This window comes from Leucoraja erinacea, chromosome 4 (genome assembly GCF_028641065.1).
Source record: "Leucoraja erinacea ecotype New England chromosome 4, Leri_hhj_1, whole genome shotgun sequence".
Classification (NCBI taxonomy): domain Eukaryota; kingdom Metazoa; phylum Chordata; class Chondrichthyes; order Rajiformes; family Rajidae; genus Leucoraja; species Leucoraja erinaceus.
The window spans coordinates 89,518,173-89,545,882 of record NC_073380.1 but is presented as its reverse complement, the minus strand read 5'-3'; the positions used below and the strand labels follow the sequence as shown (position 1 = coordinate 89,545,882).

At 42.3% G+C, this 27,710-nt stretch overlaps 1 protein-coding gene across 2 annotated transcripts in view; it reads right to left on the bottom strand.

Moving 5' to 3' along the window:
• Positions 1-27,710, bottom strand: part of atp9b (ATPase phospholipid transporting 9B) — a 334,567-nt gene that overhangs the window by 278,704 nt on the left and 28,153 nt on the right. For both annotated transcript variants that reach the window (XM_055634761.1, XM_055634763.1), the window contains exon 2: positions 11,054-11,227. In XM_055634761.1, the coding sequence (XP_055490736.1) occupies positions 11,054-11,227 (174 nt within the window). The remainder of the gene's footprint in view (positions 1-11,053; positions 11,228-27,710) is intronic.

Here is a 27,710-nt window from a genome sequence, read left to right as displayed (position 1 = left end):
TGCTCTTACATTGGTCATCACATTCAACGTTTACCGTGTGCAAATAGTACAGTCTGTTGTACTCATGAATGTGGAATTTTGTACCGTCCTTGTGTTGTAGGACGTCTTCCCCGTCCCTGAAGATTACGGTTGCTCTGCTGGAAGTAGCTGCTTTTACAGAGAAGATGTCCTGCGGGTATGAGGGGATGTACAACGCCTGCCTCAGTGTTGTGTTGTGGCGACGCCCTTGGCTGTCGACCAAGCAAACCTCCGCGTCTCCTCTGCGCTCCGCGACTCCATCACACCTTGTGCCGTCAGCCAACTCCACGCAGTGTGTCTCGGACTGGAACATAACGTCGAACTTCTTGAACCTTGCTATATCAGTGATGATATGCGAAGTTGCCCCCGTATCGACCATCAGCCCTTTCAACTCGACTCCACGCTCTGACTGGATCTTCACGTCTATTTCACTCACCAGGAATGCATATTTCTTGTTGTTAGTCTCCCCGGAAACTTGTCGTGCGTCGTCCCGCCGCTGTTTCCGTCTGCAGGTTGCGTCCCGATGTGTGGTGCTTTTACAGTGACTACACCACTGCTTGCGTTGACATGCTCTGGCTTTATGTCCTTTTAGGCCACACCTGAAACACACAATGTCCGCTCTCTCCGCACTTGTACTTGTCGTGTCGGGTCTCACACTCGGTTGCACACGTGCCTTCATGACATTGTCGTCGGATGCTGCTGCACGCATCTTTTCCGTGTCTTCATAGCTCCGTAATTTAGTTTTAAATTCGGCAAAAGGCATTGCCTGCTCACTTTGCGTGACATGGATAGCAAATGGTTTGAAAGATTCAGGCAGTCCCTTCAGAATCATTGCAATTAACAGTCCGTCACTCAATACCTCACCAGCGTTTCTCAATGCTGTGATGGCTGTCTCTGCCCTTATAACATATTCAGTTACACTCTCGCTGCTCAACTTTTGAAGTGAAGTCAGTTCTGTATACAGACTTATTACACGTGGCTTTCCCTTACCCGCATAATAATCTCTCAAAATAGTTAGCGCTTTCCGCCCATCGTCTGCTGCTTCTCGCATTACCAGCGACAAACTCTTGTCATCCAGAAACTGGATTAGCTCAGCATATGCCTCTGCATTTTTGGCCTCGTCTCCTTCTTCATTGTCGGTAGGCTCTTCCAAGATGGTATCCTTTAGCCCTTGTAACCGAAGATGGCCCAAAAATTTAGTCTCCCACAGCTCATAGTTCTTTTCATCTCCGTCAAAAACTAGCCGAGACCAGCAGCTACTCGACTGGGTGCTCCGTCTACTCATGGTGCTAGCTTAGCAAGTTAACTCTCACCGGACGTTTCTCTCGGTGGTAAATCCCTGGGTAACTGTCTCTGGGTACCTCTGTGTAACTCTAGGTAAAGCTGGCTAAAGCTGGGCCCATAACCTGTTGGCAGAGGTGCATTGTGCAGCGATTCTTGCAGCCTACCCAGTGCTAGACCGAAGATAATTCAGAGCAGTAAAAAACACAGTGGGGCATCCATCTTGTTCAAACTGGAAGAGAAACTTTATTTACACACTTGCTCACACATCAATTACAGTACCTCTCATTGGCTGTTATCATTGTCAGTTACTATTGGCTGCTATCATTGTCAGTCATTCACTACCTGCACCAAGATTGTCTTGAGTAACAATACAACATTAAGATTAACTTCTTTACAATTGAGAGCATATTTTCATATATGTCAACACCTATCCAATTTATTTTTAAATGATAAAATCGAACCTGCCTCTATCACTTCCACTGGAAGCTCATTCCACACAGCTACCACTCTCTGAGTAAAGAAGTTCTCCCTCATGTTACCCCTAAACTTCTGTCCCTTAATTCTGAAGTCATGTCCTTTTGTTTGAATCTTCCCTACTCTCAATGGGAAATGTTTATCCATGTCAACTCTGTTAATCCCTCACATCATTTTAAAGACCTCCATCAAGTCTCCCCCTTAACCTTCTGCGCTCCAAAGAATAAAGACCTAACTTGTTCAACCTTTCTCTGTAACTTAGTTGCTGAAGTCCAGGCAACATTCTAGTAAATCTCCTCTGTACTCTCACTAGAATGTTGCCTGGACTTCAGCAACTATAATTAGGCGACCAAAATTGTACACCATACTCCAGAATTGGTCTCACTAATGCCTTGTACTATTTTAACATTACATCCCAACTTCTATACTCAATGCTCTGATTTATAAAGGCTACCACACCAAAAGTTTTCTTTCCCACCCTATCTACATGAGATTCCACCTTGAGGGAACTATGCAGTTATTCCTAGATCCCTCTGTTCAACTGCATTCTTCAATTCGCTACCATTTACCATGCAATTTAAATTGGTTTATTTTTAATCTTATATGATTAAGTGTTTATTCTTCATCATTGCCCAAATCTTGGAAACCTATTTGTATTGTTACATTTTCACATTATCAGCAGGATTTCATTTCAAGTACGAATTTCATTGTTCTATCTGGGATATATGAAAATAAAACATCCTTGACTCGTGAAGATTCAGTGAAAATATGGAGAAAGACCAAAGAGGTGAACAGAGACATTTTAGGTCCCGGAACACTCAGACAACTGAGGGATTAGGAAGCTTGGCTTCGTATTGAGTAAACAGGGATCACATAAGTACATTAGGATATAGTTGAAGAACGTCAGAAAAGCTGCCAATAACCATATAACCATATAACAATTACAGCATGGAAACAAGCCATCTCGACCCGTCTAGTCCGTGCCGAACACATATTCTCCCCTAGTCCCATATACCTGCGCTCAGACCATAACCCTCCATTCCTTTCCCGTCCATATAACTATCCAATTTATTTTTAAATGATAAAAACGAACCTGCCTCCACCACCTTCACTGGAAGCTCATTCCACACAGCCACCACTCTCTGAGTAAAGAAGTTCCCCCTCATGTTACCCCTAAACTTCTGTCCCTTAATTCTCAAGTCATGTCCCCTTGTTAGAATCTTCCCTACTCTCAGTGGGAAAAGCTTATCCACATCAACTCTGTCTATCCCTCTCATCATTTTAAAGACCTCGATCAAGTCCCCCCTTAACCTTCTGCGCTCCAAAGAATAAAGCCCTAACTTGTTCAACCTTTCTCTGTAACTTAGTTGCTGAAACCCAGGCAACATTCTAGTAAATCTCCTCTGCACTCTCTCTATTTTGTTGACATCCTTCCTATAATTAGGTGACCAAAATTGTACACCATACTCCAAAATGGGCCTCACCAATGCCTTGTACAATTTTAACATTACATCCCAACTTCTATACTCAATGATCTGATTTATAAAGGCCAGCACTCCAAAAGCTTTCTTTACCACCCTATCTACATGAGATTCCACTCTCAGGGAACTGTGCACAGTTATTCCCAGATCCCTCTGTTCTCCTGCATTCTTCAATTCCCTACCATTTACCATGTACGTCCTATTTTGATTTGTCCTGCCAAGATGTAGGACCTCACACTTATCAGCATTAAACTCCATTTGCCATCTTTCAGCCCACTCTTCCAACTGGCATAAATCTCTCTGTAGACTTTGAAAATCTACTTCATTATCCACAACCCCACCTATCTTAGTATCATCTGCATACTTACTAATCCAATTTACCACACCATCATCCAGATCATTGATGTACATGACAAACAACAGTGGACCCAACACAGATCCCTGTGGAACCCCACTAGTCACTGGCCTCCAACCTGACAAACAACCATCCACCATTACTCTCTGGCATCTCCCATTCGGCTACTGTTGAATCCATCTTGCTACTCCACCATTAATACCCAACCATTGAACCTTCTTAACCAACCTCCATGAGGAACCTCATCAAAGGCCTTACTGAAGTCCATATATACAACTTCCACTGCTTTACCCACATCAATTTCCCAAATAACCTCTTCAAAAAATTCAAGAAGATTAGTCAAACATGACCTTCCAGGCACAAATCCATGTTGACTGTTCCTAATCAGACCCTGTTTATCCAGATGCTTATATAAATTATCTCTAAGTATCCTTTCCATTAATTTGCCCACCACCGACGTCAAACTAACAGGTCTATAATTGCTAGGTTTACTCTTAGACCCCTTTTTAAACAATGGAACAACATGCACAGTACGCCAATCCTCCGGCACTATTCCCGTTTCTAATGACATTTGAAATATTTCTGTCATAGCCCCTGCTATTTCTACACTAACTTCCCTCAATGTCCTAGGGAATATCCTGTCCGGACCTGGAGACTTATCCACTTTTATATTTCTCAAAAGTGTCAGTACTTCCTCTTCTTTGATCCTCATAGTTTCCATAGCTACTCTACTTGTTTCCCTTACCTCACATAATTCAATATCCTTCTCCTTGGTGAATACCGAAGAAAAGAAATTGTTCAATATCTCCCCCATCTCTTTTGGCTCTGCAGATAGCTGTCCACTCTGACTCTCTAATGGACCAACTTTATCCCTCGTTATCCTTTTGCTATTAATATAGCTGTAGAAACCCTTTGGATTTACTTTCACCTTACTTGCCAAAGCAACCTCAATCAAAGCAATCAAGCAATCTTGATTATTAAATGTTTGTAGCCCTCCCCTAAAAGTAAAAGGACCTCCCACAGGTGGTATAGATATTTGTCACTACATTAAAACATCAGTGTCATTAAAAAAATAATCTTGAAACCGAAATTGAAAGATTAAAAAGTGTTAACCGCACTGGAAAAACACCGCGTGACCTTGACAGTCAGAAAAGGCTGAGCAGAAACGGGCAGACACGGTGAAATTGAAACAAATCAATACCGCCGGTGAATTAACTTCTATTTAATAATGAAACAAATTAAATTAGGAGTGGGTGTAAAATCAGTCTGAAGAAGAGTCTCGACCCGAAACGTCACCCATTCCTTCTCTCCGGAGATGCTGCCTGTGCTGCTGAGTTACTCCAGTGTTTTGTGTCTACCGTTGATTTAAACCAGCATCTGCAGTTATTTCCTACACATAGTAAAAACATGCGCTCTGTATCTATCACAAGATGATATGGTGTCTCAAGCAGGAATGTATGGGCAGCTTTTTGCACGACCAAAAGCCAAAAGGTTTAGCAGCAGTATATGCCGCCGTCTGATGTGAACAGGGCCTACTCATCTGCTTGGCATCTTGCTGGTTGTGTCGAGACAGAGTTGGGAGAATCATAGCAGAGGTTGCAAGTCTGCTTGCACAGCTGGATGAAGTTGAAAGGAGGTCAGTTAAAACTGAAGCAGCAAAGTAAATCCAGTACAAAGACTGAAAATGAAGGATAGATGGAGACAAATAAGAAGAAAAAGACCATTAAAAATGTATTTGTATCTGTTAAGAGCTGGGGAGGAAAGATAAAATAAATGGTCTTCTGATTGATATCTTGTCTGTCCATTGGAAACAGCATTGTGGCAGACAGTCAGGGAAAGCAAAGGAGAAGGAGGAGGAGGGGGAGGAGGAGGAGAGGCAGTAGAAGGATGTGAAGCCCTTGACATCTCCTGTGCAGCATTGTCAGCTGCCCCTTAAACTTGTGATGTGACCAGGTTTTCTAGGGCTCAAATTCAAGGAACCCTCGTCCCTGGAGTATCACCTACAGATCTGAAGCTAAATGTTCCAATAACTTAATGGTAGACCAGAAGAAATACACAGAGGGCAAAGATGTTGAGAGACGGGTGCGGATGTTACTCCAATACATGGCAATCCTGATTGATTTATGGGCGAGCAAGTGTCGATTGTGGAAACAGAGACGTGTTCATTCCCGCAGTATAGGCTGTGCAACAAAGCGTTCTCAGTCCCCTTCTATACTCACTTGACACTCACGATTATACGGCCAAATTCGGCTCCAATTCCATCAACATGTTTGCTGAAGACACCACAAACAATGAGATGGAGTTCAGAAATTAGATAGAGAATTTACAAATACTCTCCTCCGCCTAGCGGAGCTGGTCCTTACCCTCAAAAACTTTTCCTTTGACTTTTCCATTTCCTCCAAATCCAAGGCGTAGCTGTGGGCATGCGCTTGGGCCCAAGCTAAGCCTGCCTCTTTGTAGGGTGCATCGAACAATCCTTGTTCAAAGCATACCATGACCCTAGCCCTGAACACCTCTACATTGAAGACTGCATTGGTGCTACCTCCTGCACCCAGACAGAACTCATGGACTTCATCCATTTCACCACTAACTTCCATCCGGCACTCAAATTCACCTGGACCATTTCCAACATCGCCCTACCGCTTCTAGACCTCTCTGTCTCCATCGCAGGTAACAGACTACTGACCGACCTACAACAAACCCACTGACTCCTATGGCTATCTGGACTACACTTCTTCCCACCCTGCTTCTTGTAAGGATTCTATCCCAAACTCCCAAAACTCCTCATCTACGCCGCATCTGCACCCAGGATGATGCGTTCCAAACCAGGGCACTGGAGATGTCCTCACTCTTTTGAAAAAGGAGGTTCCCCTCTTCGATAAGAGATGAGGCTCTTACCAGGGCCTCCTCTATATCCCGTAGCTCCGCTCTCACTCCCCTTCCCACCCTAACCACCCCCGCCCCTGGTACTTTCCCTTGCAACCACAGGAAATGCTACACTTGTCGCTTTACCTCCCCCCTTGACTCCATCCAAGGATCCAAGCAGTCTTTCCATCTGAGGCAGCTGATCACCTGCACCTCCTCCAACCTTATCTATTGCATCCGTTGCTCTAGGTGTCAGCTGCTCTATATCGGTGAGACCAAGCGCAGGCTTGGCGATCTCTTCGCCCAATACCGCTGTTCGGTTCGCACTAACCAACCTGATCTCCCGGTGGCCCGGCACTTCAACTCCCCCTCCCATTCCGAATCCGACCTTTCTCTCCTGGGCCTCCTCCATGGCCAGAGTGAGGCCCACTGCAAATCAGAGGAGCAGCACCTCATATTTCGCTTGCGCAGTTTACACCCCAGCAGTATGAACATTGACTTCTCCAATTTCAGGTAGTCCGTGCTTTCTCCCTCCTTCCCCTCCCACAGTCTACTGTCTCTGCCTCTTCCTTTCTTCTTCCTGCCCCTCCCCTCCTCCACATCAGTCTGAAGAAGGGTCACGACCCAAAACGTCACCTACTCCTACACTCCATAGAAGCTGCCTCACCCGCTGTTTCTCCAGCATTTTTGTCTGCCTTCGAGAATTTAGTGATATGGCAACAGGACAATAACGTCTCCCACAATGTTAGCAAAATTAAGTGGCCAGTTATTGACTTCAGGAAACATGGTTGTGTGCATGCCCAATCAACTCCAATGTGCAGATGTGGAAATGGTTGAGAGCTTCAGGTTTTTGTGTTAATATAACCAATGATCTGTCTTGGAGCAACCACAAAGATTCGACAGCCGAGGCATCTCCTTCCTGAGGAGACTGAGGAAATTCTTCATGGTTCCAGTGGCACTTACAAACTTCTACAGATGCACCACAGAAAGCATATTGTCAGGTTTCATCATAGCTGGGTTTGGGAACAACTCTGCCCAAGACTGCAAGACATCACACAGCCAAGACATCCCACTTTTGACTCCATCTCCACTTCGGAAAAGCAGCCAATATAATCAAAGACTTGTTCCACCCCAGTCATTCCTCCTTCTCCCTGCTCCCATCTGACAGATGTTACAAATGCTTCAAAGCGGGCACCACCAGACTCAGCAACTCTCCGAGTCTCTTCTTTTCAAGGTTCTGAACAGTCCTTCAATATGCTAGGGAAGTGTTTGATTCACCTCCACCTCATTAAAGACATTGGACTTTGTCCAAGGAACAGATGCGCTACAATGCTAAGAACTATATTTTGCACTACATTTTCTTCTTTATCTATTGTACTTGAGTTTGAACATTGCATCTATGCATGGTCTGTGTGGATAACATGGAAAACAAAGCTTTTCACTGTACCTCAGTACTTGAAAATAATAAACATAAACCTGCCATTCGATTGTCATCCATAGCGGCAGACCACAAACAGACTCCATTTTAATCACAAATCTACCTGAAAATATACTGGGCATGGATCAGTTAAAGGATCCACTGCCAGGCCCCCTTGGAAAAATACTGTTTTGATAATATGAAAATATGGAGAGTGACAGTACTGGTGGCAAATACAGGAAAGCAGACTATTATCTAAATGGTGGCCGATTAGGAAAAGGGGAGATACAACGAGATCTGGGCGTCATGGTACACCAGTCATTGAAAGTGGGCATGCAGGTGCGGCACGCAGTGAAGAAAGTGAATGGTATGTTAGCATTCATAGCAAAAGGATTTGAGTATAGGAGCAGGGAGGTTCTACTGCAGTTGTACAGGGTCTTGGTGAGACCACACCAGGAGTATTGCGTACAATTTGTCTCCAAATCTGAGGAAAGACATTCTTGCCATAGAGGGAGTACAGAGAAAGTTCACCAGACTGATTCCTGGGATGTCAGGACTTTCATATGAAGAAAGACTGGATAGACACGGCTTGTACTCGCTAGAATTTAGGAGATTGAGGGGGGATCTTATAGAAACTTGCAAAATTCTTAAGGGGTTGGACAGGCTAGATGTAGGAAGATTGTTCCCGATGTTGGGGAAGTCTGGACAAGGGGTCACAGTTTAAGGATAAAGGGGAAATCCTTTGGGACCGAAATGAGAAAAGCATTTTTCACACAGAGTGTGGTGGATCTCTGGAACTCTCTACCACAGAAGGTAGCTGAGGCCAGTTCATTGGCTATATTTAAGAGGGAGTTAGATGTGGCCCTTGTGGCTAAAGGGATCAGGGGGTATGGAGAGAAGGCAGGTACAGGATACTGAGTTGGATGATCAGCCATGATCATATTGAATGGTGGTGCAGGCTCGAAGGGCAGAATGGCCTTCTCCTGCACCTATTTTTCTATGTTTCTAAATGGGAATCAGTCTCGATTCTGACACTGGTGTTATGGCAATACCAAATACTAAGTGACCAGAATGAAATCAGAGAAGCCATAGAAAATAGCGAATGGTATGTTAGCTTTCATTGCAAAAGGATTTGAGTATAGGAGCAGAGAGGTTCTACTGCAGTTGTACAGGGTCTTGGTGAGACCACACCTGGAGTATTGCGTACAGTTTTGGTCTCCAAATCTGAGGAAGGACATTATTGCCATAGAGGGAGTGCAGAGACGGTTCACCAGACTGATTCCTGGGATGTCAGGACTGTCTTATGAAGAAAGACTGGATAGACTTGGTTTATACTCTCTAGAATTTAGAAGATTGAGAGGGGATCTTATAGAAACTTACAAAATTTTTAAGGGGTTGGACAGGCTAGATGCAGGAAGATTGTTCCCGACGTTAGGGAAGTCCAGGACAAGGGGTCACAGCTTAAGGATAAAGGGGAAATCCTTTAAAACCGAGATGAGAAGAACCTTTTTCACACAGAGAGTGGTGAATCTCTGGAACTCTCTGCCACAGAGGGTAGTTGAGGCCAGTTCATTGGCTATATTTAAGAGGGAGTTAGATGTGGCCCTTGTGGCTAAGGGGATCAGGGGGTATGGAGAGAAGGCAGGTACGGGATACTGAGTTGGATGATCAGCCATGATCACATTGAATGGCGGTGCAGGCTCGAAGGGCCGAATGGCCTACTCCTGCACCTAATTTCTATGTTTCTATGTTTCTAAAAGCCCCGACAGACAAGAGTCATATGACCCAACGACTCTAGCTATCATGGCCCAGTCTGGCCAGTTACGAAAGCAGATTCCTCAGTTACTTGTGTGTATGAGCATGAGACCACAGGACACTGGAATTCAAGGTACTACAGAATGGTATTTTACTTCCCTTTGACAAAGTTAGTGTTTGGATGTGGAGACCAACTGCAGATGCTGGTTTATACCGAAGATAGACACAAATTGCTGGAGTACCTCAGCGGGTCAGGCAACATGTCTGGAAAAAATTTGTGTCGGGCGTTTCAGGTCAGGTCTGAAGGAGGATCCTGACCCGAAATGTCACGTATCCATTTCCTCCAGAGATACTGGTTGACCCACTAAAGTACTCCAGCATTGTGACCATCTTTAGAGATTGTGGGTATTAGTGTGAAGTCTGCCAACGAGTAAAGAACTGATCATAATTTAAATTGCCTATAACACAACATGTGGGAGCATCCCAGCTCAGGTTTGGCAGATCAACTAAGATTGGCCACTGCCCCTGCAACTGCAATACCAATACCTTTTTACCATGGTTGTCACCTACTCTGTCATTTGATGGCAATTCCTTTTATTAAGGCTGACTGGGATAACACTCTCCGTGGCCGTGTGTGAGTGTGAGTGTGAGTGTGAGTGTGTGTGTGTGTGTGAGTGTGTGTGTGTGTGTGTGTGTGTGTGTGTGTGTGTGTGTGTGTGTGTGAGACCGCAGGCCCCCCCCCCCCCCCCCCCCCCCCCCAGCAACCGAGGGGACGGGACCCAAAGAGTCCCAATTGGTCTAGTGAATCTTAATCTAGGTCAGCCTAAAATAAGTGACCTTGTCAAACGCATTACTAAAGTCCATGTAGGCAACAACCAATACCCTACGCAATAGCATGTTCTTTTTTAACCAAAGTGGACAACCTCGCATTTATCTATATTGTACTCTTCCTGCCATAATGCAACCCACTCATTCAGAAAGCCTGCGTACACTTGAAACACCTTCGATTTCTTATCACTAATCATAGCTACTTAACTCAGCTACTTAGATCAGCAAAGTTTGAATTCTCCCAATTTTGTTAGCCCTTGCTGTCTCCTCCTCTTCCTCAGCCCTCGGGCTGTCTCCTCCCATCCCTCAGCCCTCGGGCTCCTTCTCCTCCTTTTTCCTTTCTTCTCCCCGCCACCCCCCCATCAGTCTGAAGAAGGGTTTCAGCCCGAAACGTTGCCTATTTCCTTCGCTCCATAGATGCTGCTGCACCCGCTGAGTTTCTCCAGCATTTTTGTGTACCTTCGATTTTCCAGCATCTGCAGTTCCTTCTTAAAAAAATTCATTAATTCACTGGATGTATTACATTGCAAATTAACAAGTTGGAGGGAAAAATATCAAAAGAATAAATAACCTTACCTCGTACAAAGTAATTTCCATCCACCAAGTACAAACCATCCTAGCCCTCGCTTTTTCTGAGTAACTCGAGCTCTTGGTAATGTATGGTAGTCACATTCATCATTTTCAAAACCTTCTTCCGACATCATCAATGGCATCTCATCTAAACTTAATGACTCGTCTTCCACTTGATACCTGTGTCCAAAAATTAAACAAAGTTAATCTAGCACCATCACATGCTGCTGCTAAATTAGTTCAAAAAAAAATTCAAATGGTTTAAATGTTTTTTGCCAAGGACAACTGTAGAGTTTTCGAAGATTTACATAATATTCACAAGCATTAACAACATTACAAATTCTATACATACAACTATATCCTTTGCAGACCACTAACAAACATCTACATCAACTGAGTGCAGTTCAGACCAAATGCAGACTAGAGATCATCCCTTGAAATTATTGCATATTCTTTTGCCATGATGACCATCACACACTACCACATCTCAATTTTCACTGAGTAACAGTGCACACACTGGTTTGAACAAATCTGAAATTTATTAGGTCCAGAGTTACAAATCCAAGGATTTCTGTGACCATCCACTGCGAAGGATAGAAGGAACTACAATCTTCTGAAGAAAATCTGAACATATGCCCAATTGGGCGACTTATTCCCATATCTAGCGCATCTAGAAATTCATCATATGTAGAAAATTGCCTGTAATTTTCTATCCTTTGCTCTGAAAATCTGTTAAGATGTAGATATTATGTAGCTCTTTCCACCATTGCCACTCTCAATATATTTTGGATTTTATGTTTAAATGTTTTTTTCTCAGTGACAGATGCCTTGGGTGGTAGGGATTTGTGACATGGCCTGGCAACAAAATGTTCATGAATTACTTCAATATAACATAGCAATTTCAATGATTAAATACTTCAAAGCTATGATAACAAGGTTAAAAAAGATTTAAGGAAAGTTTCATGGATGCAGTAGCTGCCTTTTGAGAAAACTCATTTAAAATACTTTTTCTTCCAAGTTCATTGTATACATTGAAGATCTTTTTTTTTTTTCTCCCTCTCAAGATAGAATGCTTTGCACAAAATGTCTATCAAGGCCGGAAGAAATTGTGTGTATTTGTCTTTGTAAACAGGTCACGCCTGCCTTTTCATAAAGACCTAACCATCAATTTATCATGTATGCATACAAGGCAATTATTGTGAGGAATATTGAAAAGCCAGAAACAAATCATTGAACAGGTTACACGAGGACAACAGCTATCAATAAAGTCATTAGCAATTTTGACACTAAATCATTCAAGTAAAATTTCAGAAAGAAAATTTTCTAATTAAAGGTCATAAATCCAAAGAGTCACATTTTTTTTCACCACAGATGCTGCCTGACAAGGGCTTTAGTGATTAAATTACTAGACAGGCAATCCTAATGCTGGACTGGTAACGCAGACATAAGTTTGAATCCTATCTCAACAGGTGGGGAACTTCAGTGAAATGAATCGTAAATCTGAAATGAAAACGCTGTATTTATAATGATGACCATGAAGTTGACAGGTTGCCATAAAAACACATCTGGCTCAGCATGTCTTTTGCTGAAGGAAATCTGCCATTGCAATCCTTTCCATTTTGAGCAAAAATAACTTGCATTTTCAATTTATCCATTACAAATCCACTCAGATTATTTCTGGAAGCAAGCCTCTTCACATTCACTTAGATCTAATGGTGCAATGTACCACTCATAGCAGGAAGATGCGAAATTTCAAACATGGTCTGGTCAAACTGAAAATACTCAGTTGCCTTCCATGTCCACTGGCCAAAATGGAGGGAGAATCCAATTCATTTACCATTGCTTCGTCCAAGTCAATATCAAACAGGAGGTTCAAACTTGACTAACGTCTCGCAAAAAAAGACCAAAAAAATGAAAGAGGAGTTATTTAGGGTTATACATTTTCACTAGAGGAATCAAGTAGGCAATGAACAATATAAGATTTCACAATCATAAAAGGTATAGAATTGTCAGAATACAGGTGCTTCTGTTCAAAACATTCACGTGAAATGTTAACATACTTCGAGGGGTATTAACTTGTCTAGCACAATGAGAACCAAACTAAAGATGACATACTAGTCAGACCTCCTTGATCACAAGTAATGAAGTATCAAACGGTTGACTTATGTTTAAGTTTGGCTGAACAAAGTGTTATTGCAGCCAGTCCTGCCAATGTCTTGGAAACCATTTTTCATAAGCATTTCCAACTTTCAAAATAGACATTAAATCAACTAGGTACAGCAAACAAGTTTCATTTAAAAATGAAAATGTAATAACTTGAAAATAGCACACTTAGAAAAGATGACAAAGGAACAGGAGAGCAATCAGATATGTAAAAATCACACTATATAGTATTTTGCATTACATGATACTAAAACTATTCCTTGGCAGCAGCATTCTTATATTAGTGATCATTTGGAACCACAGACTAAAAGGTGGCATGTCCAAATATTGAATGTTACATTATGGAATAAAGTGCAGGTCAGTTGTAACAATATTCCAGCAAAAGCACTTGATAGATGATTTAGTTGTTTTCCCAAAGTTTTCATCAAATTTAAGGATTACCTGATTTCTCGTAAAATTCTTTAAAAACTTTTGTGATTTAAAATGAAATTACTTCAAACTTCAATTAAAATCTGCTCACAAACTAGCTAGCTGTACAAGACAGTTTAGCACCAAAAGTCACAGTATGTTCCCCTATTTATGGAACATGTTGTCCTATTTGAGAAGTTCTTTCAACCTGTGAAACGGCAATTGTTGGTACTGCATGGCAAATGACCAAATAAATCCATGGAATATTTCAGAAAGAACTTTTGCCTGCTTCTCTTATCGCAAATGTGTAACACATGGAAACATTAAAAATGTTATTAAAATTCTCATGTGAAAATCTCAAATTTAATTTAAGAAATCAAACAAGTACGAGGTCAGATAAAAATAGACGTACACAGGAAATGCTGTTCTGTAGACAGGAGAAGTTGGAATGTAAGTGGAACAATCTTGGTGATCAGGGGCAGAGGGTAGTGGTGGAGGGATGTTTATCTGATTGAAAATCTGTGACCAGTGGTGTACCACATAGATTTCTGCTGGGACCCTTCTGTTTGACCTATATTAACTAGGATATGAATGTACGAGGTTTGATTAGCAAGTTTGCAAAAACAGACAACAAGAAAGATCATCTAAGGCTATAGGCTACATAAATCAAAAGGAAAGTTGGGTGAAGCATTTGCAGACTAATTTAATTCCAAGTGACAGGAGGGATTCAGGTTGATTGGTTTATACTGCTCCGCTGCAAAGTCTCCTCAAAGTGTGCCAACTTCAAAGAAGTTATCCTCCAATAGCAGTTCTGAGATTCCTAGCATATCCATGATCTGACCCAGCCCTATTATCACAGTTATGTGTCCTTTCTCAGCACTGGCCTTTGCCATCAAGACTATCAATAATCCACACACTTGAATCCGCCAATCACTTGCTAGTTCCAGCCCCATCCCTTCCTCTCACCTTTATCTTACAGCTATCTCCCCTCTACTTCATTAGAAGAATCGAATTATCATCTGTCCATTTCCCCCCCACAGATGCTGTCTGACTCACTGAATTAGAAACTAGATGCAGGAGGCCATTCGGCCCTTCGAGCCAGCACCACCATTCATTGTGATCATGGCTGATCGTCCCCTATCAATAACCCGTGCCTGCCTTCCCCCCATATCCCTTGACTCCACTAGCCCCTAAAGCTCTATCTAACTCTCTCTTAAATCCATCCAGTGACTTGTCCTCCACTGCCCTCTGTGGCAGAGAATTCCATAAAATCACAACTCTGTGGGTGAAAAAGTTTTTTCTCACCTCAGTCTTAAATGACCTCCCCTTTATTCTAAGACTGTGGCCCCTGGTTCTGGACTCGCCCAACATTGGGAACATTTTTCCTGCATCTAGCTTGTCCAGTCCTTTGATAATTTTATATATTTCTATAAGAATTCCTCCAGCAGTTTGTTTTTTTTGCTGGTTGAGATCTGCAACTTGCTGCCAGACGCAGGTATCAGTTTCAGTTACTACATTAAGAGACAAGGAGACAAGTCCTACCACAGGCAAATGGAATCAATGTAGATGTTCAAAAAGATCTTAGACATGGGGGATCAAAGTTACCATTTATGTCACAAAATTAAACCCATATACACGAGGAACACCAACATTTATTATTTCAAAAGCCAACTCCAAACACAAATGATTGGAAAACAATTAAATTTAGTTCCATTAGCCGTAAAATACAGTATTCAACCTTTCTACGACTTCCAGTCTCAAGGAACGAGTTTTATTTTTCCTAAAGTCATAGCTTCACTCAAATGGTACAATCAGTAAAAAACAAAGTACTATCAAAGTCAGAAGTTGACCGTTTCAATTGTTATTTAGATTTAATCCACCATATGCTATAATTATATCCGCAAAGGCTAAAGCCTAAAGCCTAACCAAACCTAACCAAGTTAAAGTCAGCTCAGAAGGGGAAAGTAAAGTGAAACAGAAGTGGCATTAGAAAAGTCAAGAATAAGTTAGAGGCCCCTCAAGTTCAACTACAAAACAAAATATGTTTACATAAAAACACAAGAAACTGGAATCAGGAACAAATAAAAAACTGCTGGTGGAACAGTGCTTGACCTGCTGAGTTCCTCCTGTAGTTTTTTGGATGCAATCATTGAATCTAGTCAAAAATATTTCATACATCCTTCAAAGTTCAAATGTTGCATTACAAGTTAAAAATACTTCAGCTGTTAAATCTTTAGGTTATAACTGAAAGGTCCTCAACCCAAAATGCTGTTTCTCTTCTCACAGTCATTGCCTGCCACACTGAGCATTTCGTTTTATTATGCTTTCCTGCTAAAATATAATTTCCTGATCGACTGCAGAATGCAACATTCTGGTAATTGTTGCTTTTTTCATATAATGTGGCCAAATGGGGATAACCAAAGTAATCCTGTTGGAGGCAGCCTTTTTCAAGGTTATTTGGCTCTATAAACTCCTATGGAAGTAGTCATATGGTTAGAATTTTGATTAGTTGCCAGAAACCTGCTCAGGAAAGAAAATGTTATTTCTGAGCAAGTGTATATTACTGAGACTATTATTCAATAAATACAATACAAAAATTCCACAATTTTTATGAGACAATTCCTAAATCAAAATATTCTCAAACTGAAAGAAAATCCTTAAATGATTAAACAACAGTTTAGTTGATTATTGTAATGTGCATAGAGATACAATGAAAAGCTTGTTCCAGTCAAATCATACTGTACATGACTACAATGCATCCTCTTCTGGAAAAGCATAGAGAGTTGCTACATTTTAGCTCCATCTTGCAAATTCCAAGACTCTGAATAGTAATATCGTGGCCCAAGGAGATATGCAATTCTTAATTTTCAGGACTGAAATAGGGGTCAGCCTGGCCCAGCATGATACCACCGACTCATTCCAACACCACCGCTAACTGCTGTAAGCTGCACTGACCCAGTCTCTTACCTGGCTGCTGGCCTCGTAAGGCCACCTCCGCCTATACCACAACCCATGACTATTGCAATCGTGCTATCCATCACTGCCAGCAGAGGCCCCTCCGCTTCCATGCGCCAAGCTCAACATATCAAGCTCCCCAAAGCAATCATAGAACTTTAATGCACTTTGAGGACATGGGAATAGAGCTTACAGCCACCGACTTTCCCCTTCCAAGATGCCATAACTGCAAATTTTAGACAACAAAGCTCACGACTTTTATATCTTTGCACAATTGCATCACAGAACATTTAGTACTTTGACACAAGACCTGCAGAGTCTGTTGTTGCAGAGCATTGTATAAAGCGGGGTCGGCTGGAGATTTTTAAAAAAAGCAGTGTCATTAAAAATGTAGAATGAACTGTGACGTATCTGGTGCCCAGTTTGCCAAATGAAAGCTTTCATTATAACAGAACATTTTACAATCTGAGAAATTTCTCCCAATAAATTGTGTTCAGAATTATTTACAGATCTTTACCTTGTCATATGAATATCAGTATATCTAACCTGAAAGGGGTTATGTATATTTCAGTAACATATTTAATGAAATGTGATACTGGCAATAATACCTATGCAATGCAAGTCTTGGTCTTCCTTTTGGATTCAAGTCCACATGGGATGGAGTGTGTGTTTTATATTGGCATAAATGCTCAGCCCATCTTTTCTTTTTCTGGGTCATGTCTTTTTTGATGAAGGGTGAATGTCAATGGTAAGAAGTGTAAGCACCATGACATCATTGCTTAAGTGAAGGAATAAACATGCAAAGCACCCACTACTCTCATATACTTTAACGCCCTTTGCATATCCAAATAATGACCACCAAACTGTTGCACTTAATAGTGGGATATTTAATCATAGTCTGAATACAAGAGATCACAGTGAGTGTCACAGGACAAACCATAGCTCATGCATTAAGAATACTGGCCAATCACCATGCTTATCCTTTTTCATCGCTGTTTGACCCACTGAGTTAATCCAGCACTTCATCTTTGGTATAAACCACCATCGGCAGTTCTTTGTTTCCACATTTCCTCTTACCTGTTGGCCAGTTTACCCTCCTACCTACTCTTCAGATAATTTGTGACAATCGTTTTTTTCCCCAAATGTGACAAGTCTAAGCCACATCACTGAGAGATGTTGAATCTCAGGGTGGTGTTTTCTCACAAGGAAATGAACGAAATCAATTTTAAATTTATTCGATTTCGCTTGGTCAAACCACTGAGCAAAATGATAAGCTAAAGTAAATTGATTTATAGGATTCATCTGGACCAATGTAGCACAATTTATGTCACCATGGCATGACAGTGTGCCCAGAAAATATATTTTCCTTTAGTAATTTTGACATCAAATAGCATTTTTGGCAGATTTTAATCAAAACCAATGTCCGACACAAAAACAGAATTTTCAGCTTCAGCTATTGTAATATTTGTGAATTATTTCTTTGCCTCAATCTTACTCTGCTGAATGCTAGCATCCAGAAGTAATACAACAAAGGATACAGTCATTGGCTGGTGATAGATAATGTGCATCAGGTCTAACATATCTGACTTTCTAATGTAGCCTCTGAACTGGCAAGCAATTTAATACTTTACATAAGCAATTTTCCCATTGTGCTGCAAAAATTGTGCGCAGTATTTAAAGTCAACAATAAAGTGATGAATTATGCATTTTTTCATAGACATGGCAAACACATTGTGGACTGTATTAACCACGTCTCTTCTAGTCTATGCCTCAATGATGTGACATTCCTTTGCACTTAAGTTACTATATGTCAGTCATGGAACATTACAGTTCCAGGTAATTATTTCTGAGACTGGTACTTTTAACAATGAAAGTAAGAGAAATAGGCTGAACAAAGGATACAAAACGGCAAACATCAAAACTCTCAGCATAAATGCAATACTCTTTAGTCTATCAAACAAACAGTAAGGCAGATCGCTTACTGAAGCTGCTTACTGTACCATGAATGTTACACAATTCCCAAATTAAACAGAGGGGGCAGGAAATGCTGAAAATAAAACAAATGTTCTTAATATCAAAGCTTCCAATTTTATAGGAAATTCAGAAGGGTGGCATACCCTTCTGCAAAACGATTCATATTCTCAATGCATTGAAATACCTCAATTGGGAAGAGCAATAAATGGACCTATGGCAGTGTTACCTACAACATAAAAAAAAAATAATATTCTACTCAGTTTTCTATATTACAATGCATGCTAGCTATTCTATTTTGTGTTGAATCAATTCACAAAGAGCAAAAAATAGAGAATAGTTACTGATACTGTTAATCTTTGGACTAATACAAATTTCACAGAATGGCAGGATGCTGCACAGATCAAATGTCCTCTAAATAGATCTTTCTTCAAACTATCAGATGAAAAACATGCTTCTTTTACTGCATACCAATCCTTTAAACACATGAATTCACTGATATTTATGGTGACTTGATGGATAATATATCTTGGTAACTGCATTATTTATTGAATTTGGCAGTTTAGCTAAGTGGTTCCATTCTTGCCTTGGAGTCAAAAAGTGGCGAGTTAAAGCCCTACTTCAAACAGACACTAATGAAACAGGAAGTGCTGCACTGCTCAGAGGTGCCAGTTTTCCAAAGAATATATTAAATTAGAGCCCATCTGCCCGTTTAAAAAGATGCACAAGTTCCGCACTGGACTACAAGAGGGAAAATGTTGGCTAGTTTCCAGCCAAGTATATACGTCCATAATCACCGCTATTTGTTTATTCTTTCCCCCTTCCCTCAAACTCACATTAACTGCTTGCTCACCCCTACTATGCAAAACTGTGTGTCACAATTACCCGTAAACAATGATGATTCCATTGAAGTCAGATGCTCCCAAAGTATTTTACTGGTTGATAAAACATTCTTGGGGATGCAAAATGTGCAATATGGTGAATATTGGTCTTCTGGCTTTTTCCTCTCAAGTATTTGGTAATGAGGCCCTTATCCTGGCTCTACTTATTTAAGAGCACTTAAACCAATAGGATCTTGATGTCACCAGCTTGCTCAGATTTATTGATCATTCTCAACCGGCCTTTGTGAATTGCTGCAGGCCATCTCGTAAACATGCTCCATGGCTGTGTTCCATAGGCCGTTCCCCATTCTGGTTCAGTGATTAAAGAATGACAATATATTTCCATAGCAATATTCCCAGCAACCTGAAGAAGTTGTGAAACTTCCATATGCTTGGTGTCTTCGTCCTCTTTGGTGGCAAGTCATTACTTATTTTGGAACTATTGCCAAAGACTTTGCAGGTTGTTGCTGTGTGCAAACCGACAAATCAAATTCCAAAGAATATATCAGTGATAGTGCTTCAAAGGTACTCCATATGGATTTAAGATCATTACTTAGACTTGGATCCTCCCACACTGTTGAGCGCATTGGGCAGCAAGCCTTCGGCATTCTGTTTGGTTACGTGTGACGTCTTCCACCCTCAATAGGTTTGCATCCCGGTCTTCCAAATCCTTCTGGAATATTCGCCTCCATCTGAGTTTTGCATCTTCTCACTCTAACCTCTCCCCCCACTCCACTCACTCTGCAACAACCCTGACTGGGTGATCAAACCTGCCGACATTGGAGGTGCCATGGTAGTCTGGCGCAATGATCTCCACTGGTCTGGGGCCAGGTGCCAACTCTCAGGCAACTCCTCCTACTTATCCTTGGACTATGACCCCGCAGACGAGCACCAGGCTAACACTATCACGGGCTTCATCACTTCCGGCTCTCTGCCCTCCCAAGCCTCCAACCTCATCGTTCCCCATCCCCGCATGGCCCGATTTTACCTCCACAAACCTGACTGTCCTGGCAGACCAATTGTTTCTGCTTGTTTCTGCTTGTTCTTGTCCCACCAAACTTATTTCCACATACCTCGATTCCAACCTATCCCCCGGTCAAATCCCTCCCTATGTCCAAAGCACCTCACAAGCTCTTCGTCTCCTCCATGACTTCCGTTTTCCAGGCCCCCACTCCCTCATCTTCACCATGGATGTCCAGTCACTCTACACCTCCATCCCCCCATTAGGAGGGTCATAAAGCCCTCCGTTTCTTCCTCGACCGCAGAACCAACCAATCCAGTCTACAAATACTCTCATCTGCCTAGCGGAGCTGGGCCTTACCCTCAACAACTTTTCCTTTGACCTCCCATTTCCTCCAAATCCAAGACATAGCTATGGGCACGTGCATGGGACCCAGCTATGCCTGCCTCTTTGTAGGGTATGTCGAATAATCCTTGTTCAAGGCATAACGTGGTCCTATCCCTGAACTCCGCTACATTGATGACTGCATTGGTGCTACCTCCTGGACCCATGCAGAACTCACTGATGTCATCCATGTCACCACTAACTTCCATCTGGCACTCAAATTCACCTGGAATATCTCTGACATCTCCCTACTGTTTCTGGACCTCACTATCTCCATCGCAGGTAACAGACTACTGACCGACATCTACTACAAACCCACTGACTCCCATGGCTATCTGCACTACACTTCTTCCCACACTCTATCCCCCTACTCCCACAATTCCGCATCTGCGCCCAGGATGCGGTGTTCCAAATCAGGGCATCGGAGATGTCCTCGTTCTTTAGAATCTTCAACTATAGATGAGGCTCTTACCAGGGTCTCCTCTATATGCCGTAGCTCTGCTCTCACTCCCCTTCCCACCCCATCCCCTGGTACTTTCCCTTGCAGCCGCAGAAAGTGCTACACTTGTCGCTTTACCTCCCCCCTTGACTCCATCCAAGGACCCAAGCAGTCTTTCCAGGTGCGGCAGAGGTTCACCTACACCTCCTCCAACCTCATCTATTGCATCAGCTGCTCTAGGTGTCAGCTGCTCGACATCAGTGGGACATAGAAACATAGAAAACTATAGAAAACATAGAAGACCAAGCGCAGGCTTAGTGATCGCTTCGCCCAACACCTCCACTCAGTTCGCAATAACCAACCTGATCTCCTGGTGGCCCAGCACTTCAACTCCCCCTCCCATTCCGAATCCGACCTTTCTGTCCTGGGCCTCCTCCATGGCCAGAGTGAGTCCCACCGCAAATTGAAGAAGCAGCACCTCTTATTTCGCTTGGGCAGTTTACACCCCAGCAGTATGAACATTGACCTCCAATTTCAGGTAATCCTTGCTTTCTCCTTCCTTCCCCTCCCCAGCTCTCCCATAGCTTACTGTCTGTCTACACCTCTTCCTGTCTTCTTCCCGCCCCCCCCCCCCCCCGCCCCCCCCCCCCCCCCCCACACACCCCCCACCCCACCTCCACCTCCACCGTGATCCTATCCCTGAACTCTACCTCCACTACATTGACGACTGCATGGGTGTTACATCCTGCCTGAAGAAGGGTCTCAACCCGCAACGTATTCCTTCGCTCCATAGATGCTGCCTCACCCGCTGAGTTTCTCTAGCATCTTTGTCTACCTGTGAGTTTTGGTCGGCCTCTTTTCCTTCTTCCATGAGATTGCCACGTCCTTACTATCTTAGGTGCACGTTCTGATGACATTCTGAGTATATGTCCTGCAAATTTCATCCTGCGTACTTCTATATCCTGGCTGAGAGGCTTTGATGCAGTTTCCCAGTAGATCTCCTCATTTGTGATGTGGTCTCTGTAGCTCGTCTTCAGGATTTTCTTCAAGCAGCATTGTTGGAATGCATCCAATTTCTTTTTCATCTTCACATTGATTTTCTATGTCTCACTGGCATAGAGGACTACATAGGGAGGACTACGGACTGGAAGAGCTTGACTTTTAGCATCTTGGATATCCCGCCACTAGACCATATTGGCTGCATTCTTAAAGACTGATGCACCTTTACCAATTCGGGACCCCTCACATGTGTTCTTTATTTCACAAAAGGAGTAGAATGGAGGGAACGGTGAAATCCATTTAATTCAAAACTGTACAATTTAACCACATAATACCAAACTTCCTAAATATCATGTTCACTCGGGATCAGATCTCACATCTTATAAACATGTTTGCATACGAGTCTTTTACAATACTGGAGAGATTTTGAGGAATGAGATCATTATTCAGGTTTTTTCCACCATAACACTATTCTTAATAAAATTCTACCCATGTTGCGAATCCTTAAAAATAACACATATAACTTAGATAACTTCAAGACTGAATGCCAAAAACATTTTTCATAAGACAAATTTTCATCGTTTTACCACCATTTTGGAAACCACAAATGCGACATTTAAAATTCTGCCACGTTTAGTCATGAATATTTAATTCATAAATTAACTTCATATGGCCCCTCACACATATACGTTTTGATAATGATCTAGGGAAATATCTGCATCAATACCAGGAGAAAAGTACAGTAACATGTCTGGTATTCCGCCTAGCAAAGATCCCGCAACAGTCGTTGTGCTTGGTGTCCATTGTCACAATGGCCATTATCGGGTTGGTACCTCCCTCCGTAAGTTAAACCACGAAAGCTCCAAACCTCTACTGATTTTCACAAACCCCAACGATGTATCCTATGGTAGTAGTGATTTTTGGGCAAGTTCATTATTTTTCTTATATTCACACTTAATATATAAAAAACATTGTGGCGCCAAAAACACAATGACCGTTTATGATATATTTTCCAACCTTTTTAAAGACAATTTTTAAAAAAATGGTTGGTCATAAATTGTTCATCAAAATTAAGAACGTTGTGGTGTCCACTCAGGTGGATGATCAGGTGAATGAAGTGGAAACGGCGTTTGCAATTTTATTGTTCCATGTGGTATTCATAAACGTAGAAAGGAATAAGAAATACGTGCACTTACTGAGCTAACCAGGTCACCAGTGGACACCATGTGACAACTGTTACACAAAATGTATTTGTGTATTCGGATGCCATTTTTGGAAACTTGCCATCAATAATATACTATATTTCTTATATTTTATGTTGATGCTATGTTAGTCATGAACCCAATAAAGTGCTTGTCAACTTTTTTGAAGGAATTTGAAATTTGACCCCCTTTGTCACATTATTGTGTGCCAGTATTGTAAAAAGACTAATACAATATTACAAAGGCTTATGATTCAGCTTCTTGCATAACTAGGAAAATGGACAATGGAGATCCAGTGGATGTAGTGTACCTGGACTTTCAGAAAGCATTTGATAAGGTCCCACATAGGAGATTACTGTGTAAAATTAGGGCACATGGTATTGGGGGTAGAGTGCCGACATGGATAAAAAATTGGTTTGCAGACAGGAAACACAGAGTATGGATTAATGGTGTTTAAGAAGGAACTGCAGATGCTGGAAAATCGAAGGTACACAAAAAAGCTTGAGAAACTCAGCGGGTGCAGCAGCATTTATGGAGCGAAGAAAATAGGCAATGTTTCGGGCCAAAACCCTTCTTCAGACAGTGACTAGTGGGGTGCCACAAGGTTCAGTGCTGGGACCGCAGCTATTTACTATATACATCAATGATTAGATGAAGGGATTCAAAGTAACATTAGCAAATTTGTGTGTCTGTGGAATTCTCTGCCTCAGAGGGCGGTGGAGGACAGTTCTCTGGATACTTTCACGAGAGAGTTAGATAGGGCTCTTAAAGATAGCGGAGTCAGGGGATATGGGGAGAAGGCAGGAACAGGGTACTGATTGTGGATGATCAGCCATGATCACATTGAATGCTGGCTCGAAGGGCCGAATGGCCTACTTCTGCAACTATTGTCTACAGAGAGTGGGGAGGTGGTAGAGAAGGAGTAGAGGGGGAGGTGGTAGAGAGGGAGTAGAGGGGGAGGTGGTAGAGAGGTGGTAGAGAGGTAGTAGAGGGGGAGGTGGTAGAGAGGGAGTGGGGAGGGGGAGGTGGTAGAGAGGGAGTAGAGGGGGAGGTGGTAGAGAGGGAGGGGGGAGGGGGTAGAGAGGGAGGGGGAGGGGGGTAGAGAGGGAGGGGGAGGGGGTAGAGAGGGAGGGGGGAGGGGGTAGGGGGAGGGGGGGGGTAGAGGGGGAGGGGGGAGGGGGTAGAGAGTGAGGGGGAGGGGTAGAGAGTGAGGGGGGGAGGGGGAGAGAGGGAGGGGGAGGGGGTAGAGAGAGGGAGGGGGGGGGGGGGGGGTAGAGAGAGGGACGGGAGGGTGTGGGAGGGGAAGGGGGTAGAGAGGAAGGGAGAATGAGTAGAGAGGGAGGGGGAAGGGAGTAGAAGGGAGGGTAGAGGGAGGTGGAGGGTGGTGGAGAGGGAGAGGGGCAGAAAGGGAGGTGGTAAACCCTACCCCATCTCCCTCCCCCTTATTTCCCTCATCCTCCTCCCCTCAATCCCATTCCCTGTTCCAGGACCTACCCAGGTCATAGAGCAGCTTCAGGGCCTGGAACTCGGCCTGTTTCTCGTACTCGACCCTGCCCTGGCTGAAGACCCAGACTAGTCCTTGGTTCCAGCGGAGGCCTCCAGCCGTCTGCTCAGCCACACCCTGGGCTCCAGTCCAGGCCCCAGGCTCGTCCTTGGTTCCAGCATCGGCTTCTTTCTTGGCCCCGAGCTCTGCTCTCACTCCAGCTCGAGCACCAGGCTTGGCTCCAGCCAGGGCCCTCGGCAGCACCCCCGCCACCAGATATCGGGCATCGGGCACCAGATGCTGCACAAGCGCTGGAGTAGCCCTCCCCCCTGGAATGTCCAGTCCTGCCTCCAGTCCATTGTGATGTCACTAGGGGATTTCTTTCCCCAAAAAGGATGAGTTTTCTGGCTGTTTTTAATAATAATAATAATAATAATCTTTATTTATATAGCACTTTTCAACAAAACCAATATTTGAACCAAAGTGCTTTACAGAGATTGATTAAATTAATTGAACAGATCAAATGTCAATATAAAACTTGAAACGATTAAAAAGTTTGGAAATTAAGGTTTGGAATGTGACGGGAAGATGTTTATCGCCTCGACAGAAATAATGTTAGTAGAATGTGTGAAAATGGGAAGGCTGTGACCTCAGCCACACACACACACACACAAGAGAGGTGTTTTAGTAAGTTATAGATATATACGTGTGTGTGCGTGTGTGCGTTTGTTCTATTTATTTACCTGGGGATCTCGTTTGTTTGTATGCATGTGTTCCCCCAAAACGATATACAAAATTTGGTTGAATGATCCACAGAGCCAACAAAATAATTACATTTTTTAGTTAATTAGCCAAAAAATGACCGATAAATAGAATGGGAGGTTGTACACTTTGGTAGAAATACCAGACAATTAGATTCTGTAAAAACAATAAATATTAATGAAAGGGATTTGATGTCACAAAATGCAATAAACAAACATGCGATTTCAATGAGAAAAGCAAATATGTAGGCCTCCGCTGCAAAATAAGAAGAATATTTTTGTAAAAGTCTCACCGAGATTGCAAGCGACTTGCAGGATCTGATTTGAAATACCCCATACAGTTTACCTATACCAAAAGACCCAGTTAATTTGAATTAAATGCCAAACGGGCTCAAAACTTGAGTCAAGGATGGCAATTGTTTTGAACGATGATTGAGTAAATTTGTCTGTATTCTGGTCCTCATTCTACCAAATTAGAATCCCCAAGGTGGATATGATTCTGAAAGATGCATTCAATGTCAGGACATTTTTCCATATACACAGAGACTTGTCTCAGGATAATGTCAGCTATTTAACAGAATAAATTTATTTTAAACCAAGGACAGCAAAGTCCTTGGCATTATATCTCACATGGCTATACCAAATCTAAGACTATCCAAGGCAAAGATCAATTCCATGTCCAAAAATCTCTCAAATGTAGAATTGATTCACAGGATCAGCCATGATCAAAGTGAATGGTGGATCAGGTGCAAAAGGCATATACATGATTCTGTTATCAACAGTTCAGATGTAACTACCTACCACTAAAATACCGATTTCAAGACATGCAGACAAAATAACTTCTCTGTACCCACTCCAACTTCCTAATCATTTCCCGAAAGGCTATATACCCGAAAATCTGTAGGTCAGGTTGGTAGGGTTTATAGTATACTTGAGGAACTGGAACATAGTCTGTATTAGGCTCTGTTGGCCACATGTGAGCAGCAAGTTGTTGGATACCAGTGTCCAGGATTAACTGGGATATCCTGTTTTAAAATAACATCTTTTCAAATAAATTCCTCACATAGCATCTCAATTGAAGAGAAAACTGCCCTTTGAACTTTTAAAACAAAATTTGAACATCAAGCCAACACATATGGGATTCAAGTTTTGTTCTTGACAGCTATCACAAGCTTAAATGAAATATAATTGGACAGCTTCAACACATTTCCCCCACAGTGCAACACACTCATAATTGGGCAATTTCTCTCAAGAGGCCACAGATGTTTTGGAAATGGAATGTCCTGCTGGTGTAGTACAGGGATCATTTCCGGGCTTGGGGTTACAGCACAATATTGTAGCAGGTCAAAAAGGAAGAGAGAATAACTATGTTCGGGCATGGGTTCCAAATCTGAAACCTGGATCAAATTGTAATTAGCATTAGGATGTGTGCTATGATGCTTTACATAATTCAGCTGCCTTTCATTTATTGACATGCTTGTACTTCAGAGATCAGAAACGAGTCAAAGACAGGAAAATCAAAGTGGGTACTGTCAAATTCAAAAGTATATTTTATTGGCACTTAATGGACAAAGCAAGGGCATTGCAAGTTGGAGGCACCATTTTTTTGCCAACAGAATGGAGCTCAGATTCATTGTGAACTTTAAAATTCAACGGTCATGATGATAAATCACTCGATAATTTCTTCATTTAACATGACTATATGACAGCCTTTAAAATGTTCTGGACTCTACTATCAAGTAGACAATGCTGCACAAAATTAGAAGTGAAAACAATTAAATGTTATAATTTCCAAAAAAAAACATTTCGTATAAAATACTAGGACAAGAAGAATTACTTCCACCTCGAGTACAACCAGTCATTCTGATTCTGTTGGCTGAGTTACAAAAATCAATGGGCAAATATGAGTCTCTCATCACTAGCACTTACTACTCCACTCAGGCACTAAATCAACTCTTCACTTCAAATGTTCACGGAACAGCTCCATATTGCAGAATTTTGTCTTAGATAACCAAAGCATTCACGGCATTATGATGCGGTTAACATTAACTGTTCA